Source organism: Chiloscyllium punctatum, chromosome 12 (assembly GCF_047496795.1).
Source record: "Chiloscyllium punctatum isolate Juve2018m chromosome 12, sChiPun1.3, whole genome shotgun sequence".
Classification (NCBI taxonomy): Eukaryota; Metazoa; Chordata; class Chondrichthyes; order Orectolobiformes; family Hemiscylliidae; genus Chiloscyllium; species Chiloscyllium punctatum.
This window is the reverse complement of record NC_092750.1, coordinates 31,106,276-31,129,138: the sequence shown is the minus strand read 5'-3', so window position 1 is coordinate 31,129,138 and position 22,863 is coordinate 31,106,276. Positions and strand designations below refer to the sequence as shown.

The 22,863-nt window shown below is 38.2% G+C and overlaps 1 protein-coding gene across 2 annotated transcripts in view; it reads left to right on the top strand.

Moving 5' to 3' along the window:
• LOC140483749 (constitutive coactivator of PPAR-gamma-like protein 1 homolog) overlaps positions 1-22,863 on the top strand; it is a 128,056-nt gene that overhangs the window by 56,591 nt on the left and 48,602 nt on the right. For both annotated transcript variants that reach the window (XM_072582263.1, XM_072582262.1), the window contains exons 4-8: positions 3,980-4,108; positions 7,177-7,279; positions 9,703-9,803; positions 15,208-15,524; positions 17,155-17,278. In XM_072582263.1, coding sequence (XP_072438364.1) covers positions 3,980-4,108; positions 7,177-7,279; positions 9,703-9,803; positions 15,208-15,524; positions 17,155-17,278 — 774 coding nt within the window. The remainder of the gene's footprint in view (positions 1-3,979; positions 4,109-7,176; positions 7,280-9,702; positions 9,804-15,207; positions 15,525-17,154; positions 17,279-22,863) is intronic.

The following is a 22,863-nucleotide window of genomic DNA, read 5'->3' as shown; positions in this document are numbered from 1 at the left end:
AAACTCAATCAAGTTTGTGACACATGTGTCTATTCATGAATTGATCACTTTGTGTTCAGAGCTTTCCAGTAGTTTTTATTAACTAAGTCTTAACAGTGGACACATGAGATCATAGAATGATCAGACAAAGTCAGCATCGCTTCACAAAAGGGAAATTGTACTTGACAAAATTATTAGAGCTTTTTAAGAATGCATCCAGTAGGACAGATAAAGGAAAGCATAGAAAATTAGCACGCAGGGCCAGCATGCAATTAGGAAGACAGATAGTTTGATTGCCTTAATTACAAGCATTTCGGGTACAAAAATAAAGTCTTGCCATGGTTGCACAGGGTTTTGATGAAACCCTACATTGCAGACTGCATAGTTTTGGTGTGCATTTTTAATAAAGAGTGTATTTAAATTCAGTGTAGCAAAGGTTCACAAGATTAGTTCCAAGTTTGAAGAGTTGGCCTGTCGTGAGAGGTTGAGTCTATTGTGTCTATGTTCTCTGGAGCTTAGAAGAATAAGATGTGATTTAATTGTAATATTTAAGATATCAAAGGACTGACAGGATTATGGAGAATGAGCAGATAAATTACGTTAAGCCAAAGATCAGCTATGATTGCAGTAAATGGCTGGCAGGCCTGACAGACCATGTTGTCTCCCAAACTATATGTTCTTAAATCAGGATAAATTTCTCTTCATCACTTTCAATTAGTCTCTTGTCCTATTTTTGTATTGTAAAATTAGGTTATTTTCCATGTTTTGTCTTCTTAATTATCTATCAAAGTACACAAATTTTTCTTTCACCGTCTTGATACCTGCAAAGCTGCGGTGTTTTTTAGTCTTTAATCATACCCAAGTCATTCGATGCCAAAGAATCCACTTAATTCCTGAAACGTTCTCCTAATTTCTCCTATTTTGATGTCTAAAATGAGATCAATATTTTGTTTCAATTCATTCAGGAAATGCAGACTTTGCTGGCTGTGCCAGCATTTATTGCCTGTCCTCTTATGCACTTGAAAAGGTAGTTTTGAACTGCCGTCTTGAACTCTTGCAGACTATTTGGTGTAGCTACATTCACAGTTCTATTAAGAAGGATGTTCCAGGGTTTTGACCCAGTTACGGTGAAGGGATGGCGATATATTTCCGAGTGAGGGGGAGGGGGGGGAACCTTATAGGAGCTGACATCCCATGTATGTGCTGTCCAAGGAATATTGTTAAATTTTAGTGTAGATGGTATATTGTGTATTGGTGAAGGAGTGAATGTTTGTGAGGTGGCACCAATCAAGCATACTGCTTTGTCCTGTATCAAACGTAACTGAATATTGTTGGAGCTGCACTCCTAGGGGCTAGGAATTCTGCGGTGAATAACTCATCTTCTAATTCACCAAAACCTGCCCACGATCTAGGTACAAGTGAGGACCGTGATGGAATATTCTTTACTTGTCTGGATGAGTGCAGCTCCAACAATATTCAGTACGGTTTGATACAGGACAAAGCAGTATGCTCCTATAAGGTTCCCCCCTCTTCCCCTCACTCCCATCCTGACTTTACTTTTGATAGACATCTTGGTACCTGACTCAGTCAGGTGCAGGCTCAATGTCAAGGTTAGTCAGTGTCACCTCACCTCTGGAGTTGAGCTTTTTTTCCATGTTTCAGATAAAGCAGTATTGAGTTCATGTGCTGTGTGGCCCCCTCAGAACTGATTATTTCTAAGCAAGTGCTGTTTGATAAGCTGCTGGTAACCTGTTCCATCACTTTACTGATTGGAGTCCAGTCTGAGAGAGTAAATTGATGAGGTGGTAATTGGCTGGGATTGATTTGTTCTGCTTTGTGTGTACTGGACATACCCTGGGCAATTTTACACATGTTCAGGTAGATACCAGTGTTGTTGCTGTATTGAAGCAGCTTGGCTAACAGTGCAACAAGTTCTGGAGCACAAGGTTGTTGCCAAAATATTGTTAGGGCCCATATTTTTGATATTTTCTGATCAGATACTCTCAAGTTTGATTATGACTTATGCTTTATATTCCATAAGTATTAGCTTTAAGATAGTAAGTCCAACAGTAGTCGACTCCAATGCATGGTAGCTTTTCAGCACATTATGACTCACATCTGGAGCAGGTAGGACTTAAATGCCATAAAATGTTTTTAAGTTTTTTTTTGAAGTCCAGTAAATCCTCCCATATGATTTCTTCAGTGAAATTTACTTAAATCAAGCTCAAAATGGAAAATTACTCATTTAAATCTTGCCTGCACATACTCCGTTGTTTCAACCAAGAAAGCCTTAAAATGTTAAAATACTTAAGTGATTATTAGTGACAGAATGTTTTCAATTAGGAACAAGCTTTTTACAAAATTGAGGCTTTAGGCCATTTGAAGTAATATGAGATATTTAACTTGGATCACTCAAGTGAAAATGAAATATCTCTTAACACTATTCAAAGAGAAGCTGTGGTTCTCCTCCATTATCTTGACCTACGTTTATCTTTCAACCAACATCAGATTACCTGGAAACAGCTTGTCATTGGGTGGCACGGTGGCAGTGGTTAGCATTGCTGCCTTACAGCGCCAGAGACCTGGGTTCAACTCTCGCCTCAGGCGACTGTGTGGAGTTTGCACATTCTCCCCATGTCTGCGTGGGTTTCCTCCGGGTGCTCCGGTTTCCTCCCACAGTCCAAAAATGTGCAGGTTAGGTGAATTGGCCATGCTATATTGCCCGTAGTGTTAGGTGGGTCTGGGTGGGTTGCGCTTCAGCGGGACGGTGTGGACTTGTTGGGCCGAAGGGCCTGTTTCCACACTGTAAGTAATCTAATCTAATCAAATCCATTTAAGGAACCTTGCTATGCACTGATGTGTTTGCCTACATTACAACAGTCACTACATTTGTATTTCACCTCCTATGAAACACTTAGCAATGTATTGAGTTGTGAAAGACACTATGTACGTGCAAGTTCATTCCTTCCTACTTTGTCTACATGCTGTTAGTTTACAATCAAATATTCTATGCAGTCAGATCTCCGAACACATCTTGTGTGAGCTGCAGTTTTCTCTATTCTGCACCCCCAGGACTTCCTAGCTCAATTTTCATTTTGAGCATGAGTGTTCAAAACCATCATATCCAATCTACCCTCAACAAACTTCTGATTACTAGATCAGAAAGACGGTGTACATCTCCCTGTAACATTCAAGGAGCAGGAAAGTCAACATTACGGGCCAAAACCCTTCGTCAGGAAACATTGACTTTCCTGCTGCTTGGATGCTGTCTGACCTGCTCTGCTTTTCCAGCTTCACACCTGTTGACTCTGACATCCAACATTTGCAGTCCTTACTGTCTCCATTACTCTGTAACATTGCATATATGTATCTCATCTCAGAATATTTGCAGAAACTCTAATCTGTGCTTTTGTTACCTCCATACATGATCATCCTCCCCTCCTCCACACTTACATGTCTGCTTATCTGAAGTGTTGCAGCTTTTGTTCTAACCCACAGCACTATTTTCTCATGACCAAATAGTTTTCTTGTTGACCTGTATTTGTTTCCACTTCTGACTCTTTTTTTCGTATTTCAGTTCCTTCATAGCTTCACCCCATCTACCTCAAATCTCTTCAAACCCTGCAACTCTCCCAGAGCCCTCAATTTTTCTAAGAGACTTTTGCATCCATTTCTTTGTGTCTTTGTCACTGGCAGCTGTACCTTCAACAGTTTAAGCTCCAGCTATCACCCAAATCTTTCCCCTCATCGTTTTGGTCTATTGTTAAAAATCTATTCCTTTGACCAACCCTTTGACAACCTTCCCTAATATTTTATGATTTGGCTATCTGTCTACTTATTTGAATCGATTTCTATTAAGTGCCTTTAAAGATGTCTCTGTTAAAGGTGCTGTCAGAATTTCATCATGATAACATGCATTCATAATAATATGATGATAAGATGATGAATCAGACAGCGGAAAATATTTCAAGTATTTCAATTTTGGAGTTTTTTCTTTCAGGTACGTGCACACCAACTTGTTCTGCCACCGTGTGATGTAGTGATAAAAGCAGTTGCCGAGTATGTTCGCAACATTCAGGATATTGGTGATTTGGATGCAGTTGCAAAAGATGTTTTTAAGCGTTCACGGGTATGTAGCAAGTGAAAAAGCAAACAAACATGTTTTCTAACTTAGTAAATATTCTGTACATACTTTTTCTACACCAGCTTCTTTCCTTCACTTTTCTGAACGTGGCACAGTGGTTAGCACTGCTGCCTCACAGCGCCAGAGACCCGGGTTCAATTCCCACCTCGGGCGACTGACTGTGTGGAGTTTGCACGTTCTCCCCGTGTCTGCGTGGGTTTCCTCCGGGTGCTCCGGTTTCTTCCCACAGTCCAAAGATGTGCAGGGTCAGGTGAATTGGCCATGCTAAATTGCCCATAGTGTTAGGTAAGGGGTAAATGTAGGGGAATGGGTGGGCTGCGCTTCGGCGGGTCGGTGTGGACTTGTTGGGCCGAAGGGCCTGTTTCCACACTGTAAATCTAATCTAATCTAATCTGAACAATATTGACTCACTTAGATTAACATGATTGATGGCTGTCTTTCCTTAAGCAGCCTTTATCTTTCTGAAGGGTATTTGGCTGCAGCATCTCAATGAAAATAGATTGTCTTGCGAGAGGTTTGTGTGCATTCAAAACAAAGACCTCTGTCTTGCACCCAGTGGCTATAAGTATTTTTCCAGCAGAGATTTCCATTGAATGGTGTTCGGGAGCGGAAACAGTGTTGGTTTTTTTATCCAGCCTGACACCCTTTTTGGTGAGGCCAATTGTTCTTCTCTAGCTGTAAAGAGCATGAATGACAATAAAATCATAAGATATAGGAGCAGAAGTAGGCCATTCAGCTCATCAACTCTGCTCCACCATTCAGAGAGATCATGGCTGATCTTAACTCACTTTCCCTGCCTTTCTCCATGATGCTTAAGTAATATTAGTGACATTGAACTGAGATAATACTAAGCATAATTATAGAAATTGAAACAGTGTGGACCAGTGGCTAATAAAATGGGGTATTAGGCAGATAAAACTGGAACTATGATGAAAGCAGAACTCTAATACGCCAAGAACAGCATCCTGTACTTTGAGATCAGATGCAGTTTAGGTGATCACTTTTGTCAACCGCTTCCATTCTGTTTGCCAATGAAACCCAGAGCTCCTAATCACAAAATTTCATTTCCATTCCCCTTCCCATTCTGGTCCCTACATCTCTGGACTTCTACTTTGTTTGAGTGAACTCAGCACAAGCTCATGGATCAGTACACTGTAATTGTAAGATATGGTTTATCCCTTTGACCTCAGCAATAATTTTAATCACTGTAAGCCTTAACTGCAGCCAATACCTGTTTAGCAGAACCGACTGCTGCTGTGGCCTTTTTGTCACATTGCTTCCAAGCATAGGAGCTAGGAACTGAAATACGTTATTTGGCCCATCAAGTCTCTCAGAAAGATCATGGCTGATCTGTTGGTCTTGCAATTTCCATATTCTCATCGATGTCTGTTAACTTTTGATTCCCTTGCTGAACGAAAGTCTTTAAAGTTTCCCTCATTTTTGTCCTACAACACGACCCTTAATTTTAAAACTGCCACCCCAGTTCTGGACTAAGCCACAAGAGTTAACATCCTCTCTACGTCAACCTTGTCAAGACCATTTGGGATCTTATAAGCTGGGGTCAAATTTCCCTTGCTTTTTTGAACTCTAGTGAAACCAAGCCAAGCCTGTTCAACTATGCTCATAAGATAGAGTAGATCTGAATAATCCTGAGTGCATTTTCTTGCATTCTTAAATAAGGAAACCAAAATTCTTGCATTGTATTCAAATTAGGGCCTTGCGAATGCCCTGTATAATTGAAGCATAACCTTCTTAGTTTTAAGTTCAATCCCATTCTTAATAAAGGCTGCAATCCCATTATCCTCCTTGATTATATGCTGTACTACATATAATTTGTGACTCATGCAATAGGAAATCTAAGTGCCTTTACAATTTGGAATTCTATGGGCATTTCTGTAAACTGGGATGGGGAAGCAGGCTTTGGTTGAAATTTGGGATACTCAATCCTCAGTTTGAAGCTTGTATAGGCAATGCGGTCTCCACCTCAGGTCAATTCCTTGAACTATATGTGTCTGTTTTACTCATTGTAAACTACTTTGAAAATCATTGCCTTTTGCATTATTTTTTAAAATATTTAGAAAAATAATATTTTGAGATTGATTTGCTCATGAAGCTTGAGCAGACTACTGCAGGATCTGCACTGTTCTATAAAATTTAGTTGGGCTTGCATAAAAATGAGTTTGAGATACAGATTACGTTTGGTCTTGATCTGTTCTATACTAAACTTTATTGGAATGCTTGGTTCCAGTATTCTGCCAGAGATAAAACTGGTCACCCAGCCTTGTTTTAGCATCCTTCACAAGCTAAAAGAATGAGTTCACACCATCGCAAGGGTTATATAGGCAACAGTATTATTTCTCTTTTTGATTCCTTCTGTGTTTTTAACTTCTCTATTGACAACCTTAGTTTGGGAACCGGCTTGAAACAGATGGTTTATCTATTGGAGAATTAAATTTGCATGATTTGATGAAATCGCAATAACCCAAGTACCCTAGCAAATGCTTGCTAATATTAATTCATATCATTCTTGATTCTTTATTTCTTTTAAAGTTGGAACCCAAATATATTAACTTCACATGTTTAAGATAATGTTCGGGAAAAAATAGGGTGAGTGTTTTAAACTGGCATCAGAGAAACAGTTCTGAAATCAAATGTTACATGTATAACCATCAAATTCTAGTAACCTCAATAATTATGTTCCTGCACTTTTAGAAGCACTGTTTATAATCATATTTGATCATTTGGGCATTCACAGTAGGGTCAACTACCATATATACCTTCCCAACACATTATTCTGTGTTCTTTATGGGACAAATTCAGTTCCTCATCATGCTTTATATCATTATCAGGACCATAATTTTTTAGAAATAGTCGTAGTTACCACTACTCTGTTACTGGTAATGATAGTTTATTTAAACTTAGATGCCAAATGTAGGGCATTGACTGAAGTGGACATTAAGAATTTGTTTAAACTTCCCATACTTATTTAACAGTAACAAAATGCAATCACATGATGTAACTGGTTTATTATGGCTTGTGTGATCTGTTTTCAGTCTAGGACAGAAGATAAAATTGAGCAATTCAAGAGAGCAGTTGAATATTACTCTGTTGCAAGCAAGCCTCCATTATTTCAACATGGCCCAGCACCTTTCCCAGGTACCTATCCAAGTGTGAAAGGATGGGTGATTCTGTTGTGTGTAAACATTTGTGATTTTTTTTTTAGCTTTATGCATTTAATTTGCACTTTAAACATGGTTTAGCAAAGTAAGTGTTTCATCAATTTTGATAAACTTTGATCTTTTAAATAAATGTAAACATTAGATCTACCTTTTGCAGTTCTTAAGTCTATAATTTGTTCCTTAGGCTGGTAGTTGAGTGTCTCAATTTTAGTACACATCAAATGGCAAGGCTTTTATACCTTTGTTTGAGTTTTGGCTTCAATACGATAATTTCACAGAAAAACTGGTCCTGTAATTCTGTCTGAAAAAAACACAAAATCTGGAGAGACTCAGGAACTCTGACAGCATCTGTGGTGAGAGAAGCAGAGTTAACATTTCACGTTTGGTATGACTCTTCTTCAGAACTAAAAGGCATTGGGAAATGATTTTTTATATACTTTCGACAGAGGCAGAGGAGGTTAAGTGGGTAATGGTGGAGAGTGCAGAAGAAAAAGGTGTTGTTTACAGTGGTGAAAGAGGAAAAGAGATTTAAAATGGTGTGAATTAAGATGTGAAAGAAAGAAAATGGGTCTCCACTAAGAGCAAAGTAAACAAGACGAGGCTGTGGGAGAAGGAATGCAGTCATTTCTTGGTTCTGAAGTTATGGAATTCAGTGTTTGAGACCTTGAGGCTGTAAAGTACCTGAGCAGAAAATTAGATGTTGTTTCTCAGCTTGCATTGTGCTTCGCTGGAACTTTACAGCAGGCCCAGAAATGTAAGCGTATTTTTTGTAAAGCATCTAGAAAGTCAGGGTCATTCCTGTGGACTGAGAGGAGGTGTTCCACAAAGCAGTCATCCAGTCTGTGTTTGGTCCCACCAATGTAAAGTAAGCAGTGAATGCAGTAGGCAAGATTGAAAGAAGTCATTGTATCTTCTGTATCTGATTAAGAATAATTGAAACTTAAGGAATAACTTCATGGCGTGACACTGGAGAAATGAGACTGAATCACTTTGGAGTGTCTGCTATTATACCGTGCTATCCATTAATGTAATTGTGTATTCAACATCTAAATTAAGAACTATCTTAATTAGTAGTAAAGACTTGAATATCTAAATTTATGGTTTGCACTTGCATAGAGAGTTGACCATTCAAGGTTTAAATCAGCAGAATAGTGAGCACTAGCTGTTAATTGTGCTTAGTGACCTGTGGATTTATGTCATTTGTTTAAAATTATACTGAGCAATTCTGTACTGACTTATAAGTTGAGTGCCTAGAGCTGGTCCACTTAATTTTAGATATGCAATGAAATATTGATTTTAGATGAGAGGCCATTCAATGAGGCTCATCCTTCTATAAAAACTTGTAACGTCCTCTCATCCGTTTTCAATATTATCTTCAAATCATTTTGAGTTACTCAAAACACTTGTGCCTTATCAAGAAAGCAATTACACATATAGAGTCATAGAGGTGTACCTCAGAAAAACAGACCCATCGGTCCAACTCGACTGTGCTGACCAGATATCCTAAATTAATCTATTCCCATTTGACAGCACTTGGTCCATATCCCTCTCAATCCTCCTTATTCATATACCCATCCAGATGCCCTTAAATGTTGTAATTGTACCAGCCTCCTCCACTTCCTCTGGCAGCTCATTCCATACACACACCACCCTCTGCATGAAAAAGTTGCCTGTAAGGTCCCTTTTAAGTATTTCTCCTCTCGTTTCCCCCATCCCAGAAAAAAGACCGTATCTCTTTACCCCATCTGTGCTCCTCATGATTTTCTAAACCTCTATAAGGTCATCCCACAGATTCCAATGCTCCAGGGAAAACAACCCCAGCCTTTCAGCCTCTCCCAACAGCTCAAACCCTCCACTCCTGGCAATATTCTTATAAGTCTTTTCTGAACCCTTTCAAGTTTCACAACATTCCTCCTATAGGAAGAAGACCAGAATTGCGCACGGCCTAACCAATGTCCTGTACAGTTGTAACATGACCTTCCAACTGCTATATTCAGTGCAACTCTGTAGAATATCTCGTCTTTAAATCGATCTTTAAAGTTAAAGAGTATTTTTTAGAAGGATACCTATTATGTTCGTTGTAGCATCTCGTGTACTTTGGGCAGTTTTTGTTTCAATTTGTGAAAATCCAAGTTTTCAAGCTTTTTTCTCCGTGTGTCTTCATTCCTTTTCTCTCTCATTCCTGGCGTGTGTATTTCAGTTTTATCTTTGATATTTGTGGAATGCTGCCGTGGAATTGTCTTCAGTAACTGTATGCATGTGTGCGCGTTAGGTGTCATGCACTTTCACAACGTATCACATCAAAGGTAATAACATACTACTCAGCTGTAACACCAATTGTTCATTTGTTAATCTGGTCCCTGAGTTGTTAAAACTTTTCAATTTTATTCTACACTTAAGGAATGAGACTGAATCAATTTGGAGTGCCAGCTATTGTTCCACACTATCCTCATCCACAGATGCTTAACATTCCACAATCCCATCTTCAGGCAAAGACTGTGGTAAGTTTGATTGATTTAAAACATCTCTGAGTCGCTTTGCTAATGTTCAGTTTAACAGTATGGCACAATTTTAGTAAGAATGGTGGTGTATATGCAAAACATCTGTCATTTATTTTCTTGGCTGGGATTAGATCCAATTTAGCAAATTAACATATGAGCCTATATATTCTGATTGGAATTACAGGTTGGGACTATGCAGAAATCCCCACACAGCTCACTCCAAAGATCTTGCCTTGGAAATTGAAAACTATGATTAGCAATTACCCAGTAGCTGGAAGCATCCAGAAAAGTCTCTTAAAGTGGGAGTATTGTAGGATTGTGACTCACTTGAGCTTGACATTTACCCAGGAAAAGTTAAAGGTTTAAAAACCTATGCATGTTCTTGGGTAACTTAAACTGAGCCCCCAATAAGACAATAGGTTGTGGGAGAAGAATGGGCTATTTGGCCCATAGTGTCTGCTCCACCATTCACTGACTGTATCACCATTTCTTCACAATTGCTGGGTCAAAATCTCAGAACTCTCTCACCAAGGCATTGTGGATCTATTTACACCAAAAGTATTGCAGCAGTTTAAGAAGGCAGCACCTTCTTAAGGGCACCTGACAATGGGAAACAAATGCTTGTTCAGCAATGATGCCCTCGTCTCTAAAATTAATTTTAAAAATTGTGTTAAGCTGTATACATGTGGTGGGCATTACCTGGTAATTCCCTTGAATCCCCAAAATAGGAACAACTTGTTGGGTCAAAAATTGAATGCTAGTAATGTGTAACTTTGTAAGTACCTGTAGCATTGTAGATTCCAAACACCAATTGGCATTCTCCATTTGTAACAGAGGGTGTAGAGATTGCCTCTTGGCTATTGATGAGAGTTGTACAATAAAACTATAAATGGTGGGAAATTAAATATGCCAAACAGGCTTGATATCAGTGACATGAGGTGATGATTGGTTCTTGTGCATTTAATACCCAAATAAGGTTATTGAATCTTGCCCTGCACTAATTCCAGATATGTGGTGTTTTTAAGGTAACAGTTGTTATGAAGTGTTTTTGCTCATTTTTGCTAAGAGAATGATCTTGCTTTCAATTTCTGGAATGGGGAGGTAGGTGCAGAGTTTACAGTGAAGATTACTGAAGAGTTTACTGTCCTTTTGGGTGACATTAAGAACACATGGGTGTCCCTTTTTCCGATCTGGGCTACTCTGTGACCTAGACCTTCTTCAGAGTCTCAGATATCATGCTTGTTGTTTAAAGTGTTATTTAAAATGGGGCCTTTAAGCAGTTGGCTGATCTGATAATCCTCACGTCCTCTTTCCTGCGTGATCCTATATCAGATTTGAATATGCTTATTGACCCAGCTTCTATCACCTTATGAGTAAAGTTTTAACACAGATTCATTACCCTCTGAGAGAAGAAGTTCATACTCATCTCTGTCCTAAATAGGTGAATGCTAATTCTAACATAATGCTTTCTGGTTCTAGACTCTCACACAAGGGGGAAAAAGCCATCCACGTCCAACTATCAAGTCAGCTAAGAATCTTCTATATTTCAGTGAAGACTCGTCTCATTCTCCTGAACTCCAAGCCCAACCTATACAACCCCTTGTCATAAAATATACCCATGAATAAGCTCGTGAACTTACTGCCTCCAATGGCAGTATATCTTTCCTTTGAGAGGGAGTCCAAAACTGTTACAGTATTCCTGCTGTGATCTGACAACTGTTTTGCATAGTTTTAGTTAAGACCTCCTTATTTTTATATTCCATCCCTTTGAACTAAAGTCCAGCACTCCATTTGCCTTCTCTGTTACTTGCAAAATTTGTTTGCTAACGTTTTGTCATTCAGGCGAGAGAACTCACAAATCCTTCTGTACTGCAGCTTTCTGCGGTCTTTTCTACTTAAATAATAATCAGCTGTTTTATTCTTCCTGCCAAAGTTCATAACCTCACATTTTCCCACATTACACTTCATCTGCTAAGTTTTTGCCCACTCAGTTAACCTGTCTATATCCCTCTGAAAATTCTTTTTATCATTGTCAGCAATTGCTTCACATATATTTTTGTGTCATCCACAAACTTAGCTATAGTGCTTCATTTATCTCATACAAGAGAACAATATATTGCACATAATTGTGGCCACAGTCATGATTCCTGTGACACTCCACTAGTTACAGGGTACCATTTGTAAACATGACTCTTTCTCCGGACTCCCTGTCTTCTAATAGTTAGCCAATCCTTCATTCAATATTGTATACTACCTGCAACACCATGAGCTCCTATTTTAGTAAGTCATCTACCTTATGTTACTTTATCAAACATACTTTTTAAAACTTCCGTTATATTTTGATCACTGCTTCCCGTTTATCTATCCTGAATATTACCTCTTCAAACAAACTAATAAATTTGTTTGGAATGATTTACCCTTTGTGAATCCGTGCACACTGTGGTTGATCACACATATATTTCTACATGCTTTGTTATTACATCTTTTATTAGCGACGCTGACGTTTTCCCAATAACATGTTAAGCTAATTGACTGGCAATAGCATTATTTTTGTTTCCTTCCCTTTTCAAATGGAGATGTTAAATTGGCAGTTTTCTGATCTTCTTGGATTTTTCCAGAATATAAAGATCCTTGGACGATTACCATCGATGCATCCGTTATCTCTGTAGCAGCTACATTTAATATCCCAGAATGCATCCCATCTGGTCCAGTTAACTTGTCTTTATCCCCATTAGTTTCCTGTAATGTTTTCTCATCTTCTCCTTTTGCCCCTTGAGTATTTTTATTTTTGAAATGCTGTTAGTGTCGTCTTATGCATAAAAAACTGATGTAAAGTATTTATTCAACTCCTCTGCTATTTCCTGGTTCCCTATTAGTATTTCCCCAGCCTTGTTTTATAAGGGGTATTTATTAAATCTAGTCACTCTTTTCCTTATATATTTATAGAAGCACTTGTTGATTTTCATGATATTGCTTCAAAATTTATAATTTCTTTTTGGTCATCTTTTGTTAGTTTTTTAAAATGTGCTCAGTCCTCTGACTTCCACTGATCTTTGTCATGTTGTATTTATTATTTTCAATTTGATTCTATCATTAACTTCTCTGATTTAACCCTGGTTGGCTTAACACCTTCCTGGAATCCTTAATTCTCTGTGTTATATATCTCGGTTGTGAGCTACGAACAATTTTCTTAAATATTTGCAGTTGTTCCTGGACCATTTATGTTGCTAAACTCTATTCCCAATCCACCCCAGCTGGTTGTGCCTGCCCTTCTTTGTAATTCCTCATATTTAAATTTAGAACAGTTTTTTTTTCAGACTCAAATTTTGTTCCTTTTAAAGGGAATGCTGTTTTTTTACCATGTTATGGTCACTGTTTCATTCGGACTTCTTATTCAGTGATAATTTATCAAACCTGCTTCATTATACATCTCCAGATCCAAATAGCTTGATCCCCAGTTGGATCTGAAAAATATTGTTCTAGGAAATTGTTGCAAATACAAACGTTGAATTCTTCCTCATGGTTCCCCCTGCCACTGTGACTATCACAATCTACAAGATTGATCCCCAGCGCCCAAGTACGCTCCTGGACTTGGAGGTCACCCTTCAACATCCCTCATCACTCATCCACTTACCTAACACCCAACACTCTTATTTTTCCCACACGCCGCACCGCACCGCACCACACCACACCATTTGATATACTACCCTTTGCCATAAACTCAACTGGTTCCCTATCCACCTATCACCTTTAATCCACATCGCATACTTGATATTTCACAGCTGTCAAGTGACTGCTTTACATTTAAACTACAGGTTATTGCACTTGCTGCTGTGAAAAAGGGTTTGGTATCAATGGTGATTTTCTCTGCTACTGGCCCTGATTTTTCCTGGACAGGACTCTGCTTTTTATAATAGGAAGCTACTATTTAGAAATTCTCAGAATAGAGCTGATTGAAAGATAAGTCTTTATATGTCAAATCAGAGTCAAAGCTAGGGTTTTTGACACTGATTGGAGTTTTTGCATGAGAATTTATTTCACCAACCCTGATCTTTAATCAAAAGAATGCTGTTAAGTAATTAAGTAATGTGGATATATCTTTGTCTTCAGAACTGTTTTTAATTTGAAGATTTAGATTTGGGTTGCAGGGAGGTATGGATGTAATTATTAAATTATCGCGATCTTTATCATTGCTGTTTACTGATTTCATTTTTGATTCCTGTTATCACAGAGATGAAAAGAAGTTAGAACTTTATATAGCCCTATTAATGCACACAGCCTTATTAATAGCACTTTGTAGCACTTTGGATATGCTTAATGCAATCAATTATCAGACATCATTGTACTGCAAACAGTAATAAGAGAAATAAAGAGATTCTATTTTGTGGTATTTATGGTGAAATAATTTTTGGCCAGGGCACTTTTGAAATTTGTTCCCCTGCCAGACATGACAGTTCTTAATTTGATAGCACCTTCATTAATGCAATGCTCCCTCAGTACTATTGTTAATTAGAATTTCTCCTTATTGTGTTTAGTTTTTACTGCCTTTGAAAGGAGCTACGAAAATATTGAATCTATCAAAATTTCATATATATAGAATTTAACAAATCACCACAATAGGATGTAAATAAACGAAGGTGAAGGCTAGTGTTTTCAATAGCCAAATTCAAAGTCAAAGAATTAAATTGAAAAATGTAGACAGTTAAATCTAAATTTGTTACAGGTTCTGGGTGTTCTCAGACTGTTTATTAAATTGCTAAAGCAGTTCACTTAGTCATCCATGACATTCAAAAAAAAGTTAACATTTTCACTTTGGAAATTCAAAGGGAAGTTGAAAATTTGGATAAGTGTTTGAAGTGATAACATTATTTATTGGAAGGAAGTTCAAGTGCAGTCCTCCAAAAGTACACATATTTAGTTTTATACAGAAAGCACCTTCTCATAACTATTAACTTTTGTCTAGTTTATCTATGGGTGGTAATTGAACAAGTATCAATGTTGCCACATATGTATCTTCCTGAGATTATTTTGCTGTTTATAGATTATTTATGTGTTTAAGCTAGTGTATAGTTTCAACCCTGAAGCCTGATTTTTGCTGCATCAACCAAGAACAAATTGACATAATCTTCACCGATGCAGTTCAAATTTGGATTACCGTCTGACCTCGTTAACATTTGTATTTTGCCAAACAAGAAGGAAGAGCTTGCATCTGTATTGTGCACTTTTCCAGCCTCAAAATGTCTCAAAACAATTTTGAATCATATGAATACTTTCGAGCAAGAAATTTAATCATGTAGTTTTACTACATCTGATATGATGTATAGTTATTTGTAGTTCAGAAATATTCAAAGACTAAGAACAATTCTGAAATTATTTGGTATTACATTTTGTTTCATTCTGTCAGGGTCAACAATTAGCTGGCCAACCTACCGCTTCAGGACCAGGAACTTCAGATTTATATTCGGTAAACAAAGATCAGCCTTCACCATTAGGTGCATACCAGCCGGCCCTGTCTGACCCCAGCCTTGCCCTGGAATCCAACAACAATTTCAGCAACATTCCTCATGAAGGGAAGCATACACCTTTATATGAACGTTCCTCGCCAAATATTTCTACAGCTTCAGCTGTGAGTCCAAATCATTGTGGTATAGAGGCACCATTTTTCCCTGCTTCTTCAACATCATCCTCATCCGACAATGAGGAAAATAGGGGTGCTACTAAGTAAGTGTTTAATTCCTTTGTGGGAAAAATGTTAAATTGAATAACTGTAGGATGTTAAATTCATAGTTCTGTTTTCTGATGAAATGTAGGTTCCTTCATATAACAGGATGACAATCCTATAGGTCATGATTATTTGTGATTTGAAGCAGAAATTGAAGGTATTCGAGTAAAGTGGTGGCATAGCATGAGTTTGTCACTGATTTTACATGAGAGTTTTTTTGCAATTCAGAAGTGCATTAGTTAAAAATAGCATATTATTAAAGTTGGATCAAATAAGTCAAACTGTAGACCAATTTGTAAAAGTTGATCATTTCATAGTCAACTACTGTGCAACTAAAAGCTCTCTCAGAATTTTTCTGAAAGAATCTGGGAAATAGATAGCATCATGTAAGAAAATAATGTAAGGAGCCAATTAAATTTATCAGTACAGGAAATTTGGAGAAATTGAAACCTGAAATTCTAATAGTGTAACTTTCGGTGGGAGCAGCTTTGTACTGAGCAGAATATTCCTTTTAATAATTGTCTTACTAATTGTAAAAATTGGAGCACACATGAGAAGTTCACTTGGCATACACTCCTTTCAGTGGTAGAAACATGTTCTTTAATTCTCATAAACTATATTTGGGTTTAGTTTAAAATATTACAACAATCTTGAGAAAATTTAAATAGTCAGCTTTAACTTATATTCACATTTTTAAAAAAATACTTGAAAGTAAGTATGATGTAAATAAGTCTAATTAAAACCGGTCAGATGCTAATGAATAACTAAATATTTTCCAACTGACTTTGCTTCTATGAACATTTATATATACTGTCAGCGTCTTTGTTCCAAGGATGCAGTGCGGGTGTCATAGTCCTTTTTTAGTAACAATCAGTTAAGTTCTAAAACACATTTTGTGCCTTTTAAATGGAAAAGTGGCACTCAATATATGAGGTGGTTACTTTTTTTTAAAAGGAAGTATTATCTAGAAGACAAAAGTAATTCTGATAATCTTAAGAAATCAGCTTTATGACCTTTTGAGTATGAAGTTATCTTTATAATTAAATTATGTTTTGCTTTTAACTTAGCACACAGTGAGGTTTATTCTTGAACTTGGATGCATTGGATTTATTTGGTTTTGATTTATGGATTTTATATCAAGACTTATAAAGCATGTAATTTGAGTTTCTGTCACAAAATTTTGGATCCAGTCAGTATTTGTAGCAATGTTCTATTCCTTTAATTTGAATTGCATTTTTGCAATGAGCATGACTATCAAAATATTGTAAAAACTCTGGCATTTTATCCCAGATGAGTACAGACGATCAGGACTTCAGCATATCAGTTTGCAGGTGTTGACATATTGAACTGAACAAACCAAATGAAGAGTGATGAAGCAAGGAAAATAATTGAGTATCTGGGGCAGCAGATCCTTTTTGGAAAAGCTGGGGCAGTTTAAAATGTGATAGATAGTGATTCTGGTGATGCAAAAGATTTTGAAAATACTTAAATTATTAAAAAAAAATATGGGAGGGAGAATGCAGCTGGGGAAAATATAAATCTGAAAATCTAAATTATTAATTAATTTTCAGCCAGATATCTGGTATTGAGCACAACAGTTTAACATCTGTTGTATTTTGTTTTTCTTAGTCATGTTGCTGAAATACATCACCATGTATTAGCCTGGGAAAAGTCTGGAAATCAGTCTGAAGGTCTAGAAAAATCGTCTGGTGGAGGGCATCAGAAAGGTGTTTGTGTTCGAAATGAAACTAAGGTATTGTACTCAATTATTGTTCTTAATTAGAGACACTAACATCAATACTATGTAGCAATATAAGCATGTAGAGTTTTCAGAATATTGTCACAGTGTATATTTATTATGTTCAGTTACTAATTGTTGAATTTTGTCTGACAATCAAAATGGCAGGATACCTTTTATTAGACATTCACACAATGTCTTCATGTATCATACAGTGTGATTTGGATCCCAAAAGCATGACACCCTAAGAGAAACTTGCTGCTCTTTTTTTACTTATAGCTTAACATGAGCCCAGATACTGTTGTACATGTGAATGTAGTACTTGTATGTGTTAGTGAACTCTAATAAACATTTGCTAGATTCTTCAATAGCACCTTAATCCATGTTCCTAGTTCCTTGCGTTAGAAGGGACAGTATAAGCATCGTAAAACAGTAATGTCAGTAAATGGCAGTTCACTGTGCAGCCTGTGAGAGAGAATCTCACCATGTAGTAGATCATCAGTTCTGTGCATTGGCAGAATCACACTGCAGTGCCAATTTACAAGCTGATCTTGGCTGCCCCAAATCTTGTACCTGGTAGATAGCAATGGCAGGGCTAACATTGTGTATCAGTCACAATTCATGAGATGAAAATCAAATATGAATAGACCAAGTGTGATATAATCAAATCTCTCAACAATCTCAAAGTGCCTATACCCAGATAGATTTGAAGCAATTGGAAATTTTAAGAGTGATGCAGTATTGCATTTTAAAGGTGATGCAAGCTCACTTACTGATCCACCAAGGAAATGGAGCATGCTCATCAAGGAAGTACCTTGATCAGAACTGAATGAGCTAGAGTGAAATGGTACAACTTGGGAAGATTGACCACCAGTAGCATCATAAGAGTATGCCCAGATTAAAAATGCCTCAACTTTACACTTAAAAATACTGACACTGAAAGCATTAAATTCTAAATTCTCTGGAGCAAGATTCTTTTAGAAGCTAGGTGCGAAGCATGGATCCTGGTGTGTCCAATTTGCAGAGTTTCCCAAGTGCATATAACATTTAAGATGCCTTTTGGATGGCTCTGTTACTATTTGAGTTATCATTTGACCAAGACGTCATATGGATAGGATTAGTGAGAATGTGCTTAGCTGAGTTTGTATAGCTGAAGTGTCACACAAAAGTGTCACACAAAAGCAGACCATGATCCCTGATTCAAATCCTGCCATGGCAAATGATGGAATTTGAATTCAGTAAATATCTGGAATAAGAAGCCTAATTATGACTGTGAAACTATTGTTCATTGTTGGAAAAACCCACCAGGTTCACTATTGTAATTCAGGAAAAAAAAACTGCCATTCTTACATGGTCTGACCTACATGTGACTCCCAAGTCCTTAGCAATGTGGTTACCACTTAACTGCCCTCTGGGCAATTAAAGATGGTTATAAATGCTATCCTGGCCAGTGAGGCCCACATCCTATGAATGAAACAAAATAAAACCATAACTATCTCCTGATATAGCAGAATGACAACATGGATTAATATTTAATCACAAAAGTGCCAAGTCAACATCAGTCTTTTGTTTGAAAATGCTGTCATCTGCTCAACACATTAATTCTGATGTTTGACACCATGCAGTTTCACACATACTTAGTTGACCATTGAAGCAGATAATATGCCACTGGAAATGATCTGTCACATTTGGAGCTATATGTCAAGTTCCAAGAATGTGACTTTGAAGAATAAGCGAGGCATTAGGATGGCTACATTTGATACTGTGAGCAGAATACCCAACCCACAGAAACCAAAATATTCCTCTTGATCCATATTTTGATACTGGTGACTACGAGACTGCAGACATTTTCAAGTTTGATTTGCTACACTTTGACAGGAACCAGCATGAAAACTTGTAATTGACAACTATCAAAGATGAGCAGCAAGTTCCAGAAGATCATGAACCAAGAATAGCCTGAAGAAGTACTTGAGAAGATTTATTTATTTGGAACAAACTTGGAGCTCACAAATCATTTTCATGGTCGAGTAGGTCCTAATGCCAAAGGAAACAATGCCATGATATTATGTTGTTATTACACTGGTGACAAATGTATTGAACTCAAGATCGCCTGTTACTGGCCAAGGATTAATTAGGATATTCAGTGACTCATGAATACATGGGAGCCTCAACATCAATATGTTACATCCACTCCTTGAACAAAAAGCAACAGACCTGCCTATTCATTATTGTATAGGGAAGAGTACATCCCCATGACAGATTACTTCTCTAAATTTCCCATTTTTCAGTGACTTTGCAACATATTGACACTACCATCACTGACATGATGAGCACTGTTTTCAGTTCCTTTAGTATCTGGAACAGATTCTGTATGCCAATAGTCCTCAGTTGAATTGTCAAGGCATGTATACAAAGTGGGGAACACCCCATTCCGAATCATCTTGAGGGGCTGAATTACCAACTCAAAGCTCTGGTTCTTAAGACACCCTGCTATCTATACTAAAGTACCAATCAAGGCAAGTATCATGAAACCAAACAGGATTTTTGCATTGTATTGCCACTTTTTCATGCAACACTAATGGAGGAGGGCTCCCCAGCTTAACTTATACTCTGTGGGCAAGTTTGTACAATTTTGCCTTGCAGCTAATTATTTCTTATTCTTGTGGTCAAAGATGACTTGCTTCCACATGGGAAGTGAGTTCTCAGGTGACTGAAGACTCCAGTATACAAATTACAGTCGTTGTCACATGTGGCGCAGAGTGTGGAGTCCCTGGAATGCTACAAGCCTTGTGTCAGATATACAGTTGATGTGGTCTGTCCAGTGGAACTGATTGAGTGGACGTTAATACTTTAAATGCTGGGGAGAAGCCATGTTGGTGTGTCTCACCTGCCAGTGGATTAGAAGGATCTTGTGGATGCGGTATCTTTTCAAGGTTTTGTAGTGATTGCTGAAAAACTAGAACACGCAGAAGGGTAAATATCTCAACAGCTCTTTAGACCATGAACGTAGTTCTAGTTTTAAGTCCCCAGTCTTCATGTAAGCCTCAAACACTAAGGCTGCACTGACACATGGAAGATCATGTTGAACCTTATCGCAGTGTCAAAGTGGTTCATGCTGCCCAAGATAGATTTTGCCAACCAACGGCAGTGCACATGACCAGGATGGTTGGTAAAGTATCTTGTGTTCTGAATGTTTCGTGTAAAGCCCATGATATAAATGGCTTCAGTGCAGGTGTTGACAATGGTTTGGAGCTCAGTGTGCACAGATGCAAGCATTATCTGTATACCTGAGTTCAATGACTGAGGATAAGATTACCTTGGATTTGGCCTGCAGGCATTTGTGATTGAACAGATTCATGTTTGTTTTGTACTCCAGCAGTGTGTTTGCTGAGGGTGATGTGGAGTATTGCAACAAGAAAAATCAAGAAGAAGGTTAACGTGGTGACACACCCTTCATTGATCCCAAACTAATCATGAATTGAGTCTTTGGTGAATCTATTGTTTAGGATCGCTTGAATCTTTCATGTTATGCTGGAGCAGGCAGGGGATAATGGCAAACTTTTGGGGCAGCCAATATACAGAAGGATGGTTCACAATCCTTCGTAGCTGACATTTTCAAAGGCTTTTGTGAAGGCAGGGAAAATTATGTTCAAAGGTCAGTGCTGTCTCCTGCATTTCATTTTTGGTTACTATACAGCAAACGTTTTCCATTGTGCCCCTTAGAGGGAGGAATTGCATTGCAAATTTGGGAGGACCTCTTCAGTCATGGGGAGAAGGGAATAGAGGAGGATTCTTGCGATAACTTTCCTTGTAACAAGCAGCTAAGAAATTCCTCTGTAGTTAGCACTATCAGACTTAGACCTTTCTTGCTTTTCGGTAATATTTTAGTTCTTCAGTGGGGAATGTCTCTGCTCTTGATATCTCGTCGTTTAGCTGTTGAATGATCTTTTCCACCTCATGCCAGGATGGTGTTGTGTAGATAGTACACTGTGAGATGAAATGAAGGACAGTTGCATTGAAGACAGTCTCTGTTAAGGAAATCCTTCAAATCTTCCTTCTAGTGAGTGCTGACTTCCTCTCTGTCTTTGGTGAGTGCTCTCCACTCTTGACAAGCGGTGGTATAAGCCCCTGAGTATATCGACTATAGACTTGACTCTGCTAAAGAAAAACGTGCATCATGGTTATTGGCTAAGTGTTAGGTCCTCCTGTGCTTTCTTCACCCACCACCTGTTCATCAGCTCATCTAGACCTCAACCTTCAGCTATTTCTAAAGTTGCTTCAAGTTCTCATGTCTGGTTGTTGTTCATACTTCTGGATTAGTGGTGCTGGAAGAGCACAGCAGTTCAGGCAGCATCCAAGTAGCTTTTGCCTGAAACGTCGATTTCGAAGCTACTTGGATGCTGCCTGAACTGCTGTGCTCTTCCAGCACCACTAATCCAGAATCTGGTTTCCAGCATCTGCAGTCATTGTTTTTACCTTGTTCATACTTAGAGTGCCTTGCACAATTTTTATTCATTCACGGGATAAGTATGTTGCTGGCTATGCCAGCATTATTGCCCATCTCAGAGGGTAGTCAAGAGTCAACCATATTGCTGTGGGTCTGGAATCACATGTAGGCCATGCAAGGTAAGGATGTCAGTTTCCTTCCCTAAAGGACTTCAGTAAACCAGATGGGTTTTTCCTGACAATCAACAATAGTTCTCAAAAATCACTAATTAACAATGGTTTCATGGTCGTCATTAAACGTTTAATTCCAGATCTTTTATTGAATTCAGTTTCCACCATCGGCCATCCTGGATTCGAACCAGGCCCCCCAAAACATTCCCTGGGCCTCTGGATTAACAGTCCAGTGATGATATCAATAGGCATTGCCTCCCCAAAGCAACTTAGCAGGCTTTTGATCTCCTGATAGTTCTTATCAATCAGTGTTAGCGCTTCCTAGTTGATTGACCAAGCACATCTTTGCAGTTAATGATGTAAGGAAACCTTGAGAACACATTAATTGCAATTATTCTGTATCTCTGGGTCACCAGGAATTATCAGGTTGGCAGAGGAAGCACAAGTTGAATTGAGCTCTGCATTCCTCAGCATTGATTTTCCTTAAGGAATTCCTGCTTTGCAGCATTCATATTGATGACAGAGTGATATAGGCAGTGCTCTGACCAGCAGTTCTCTACTCCTGTCATGCCACGGATGATATCCTTGTCTCTTTCTTGGATGGTAATGGAGTCAAGCAAGTCCCAGTGCTTGGAGCGAGGCTTTGTAATTGGCTATTTAGGAGAAAAAAGATAAGACATATTCTAGGCACTTTATCAGGAGTAGGGTACCTTGGATTTTCTTAACCCCTCTCTGCCTATTACATCCACCAGAGGTCCTTGTCCTTTCCAACTGTGGTATTGAAGTCAAGGAGGAGCAGCTTGTTGCCCATTGTGGTTTGTGTCAAGGGACTGATCAAGGTTGGCATAAAATTCCTCTTTGGACTTATCTGTAGCATCCATTGGGGCATAGATGTTGAGAACTGTCGCGCACTGTTTATGAGAAAAGGTGAGCTGGAGAGGAGGCATTTGTTTATTACACAAGGGCATTCTTTGAGATTGCCA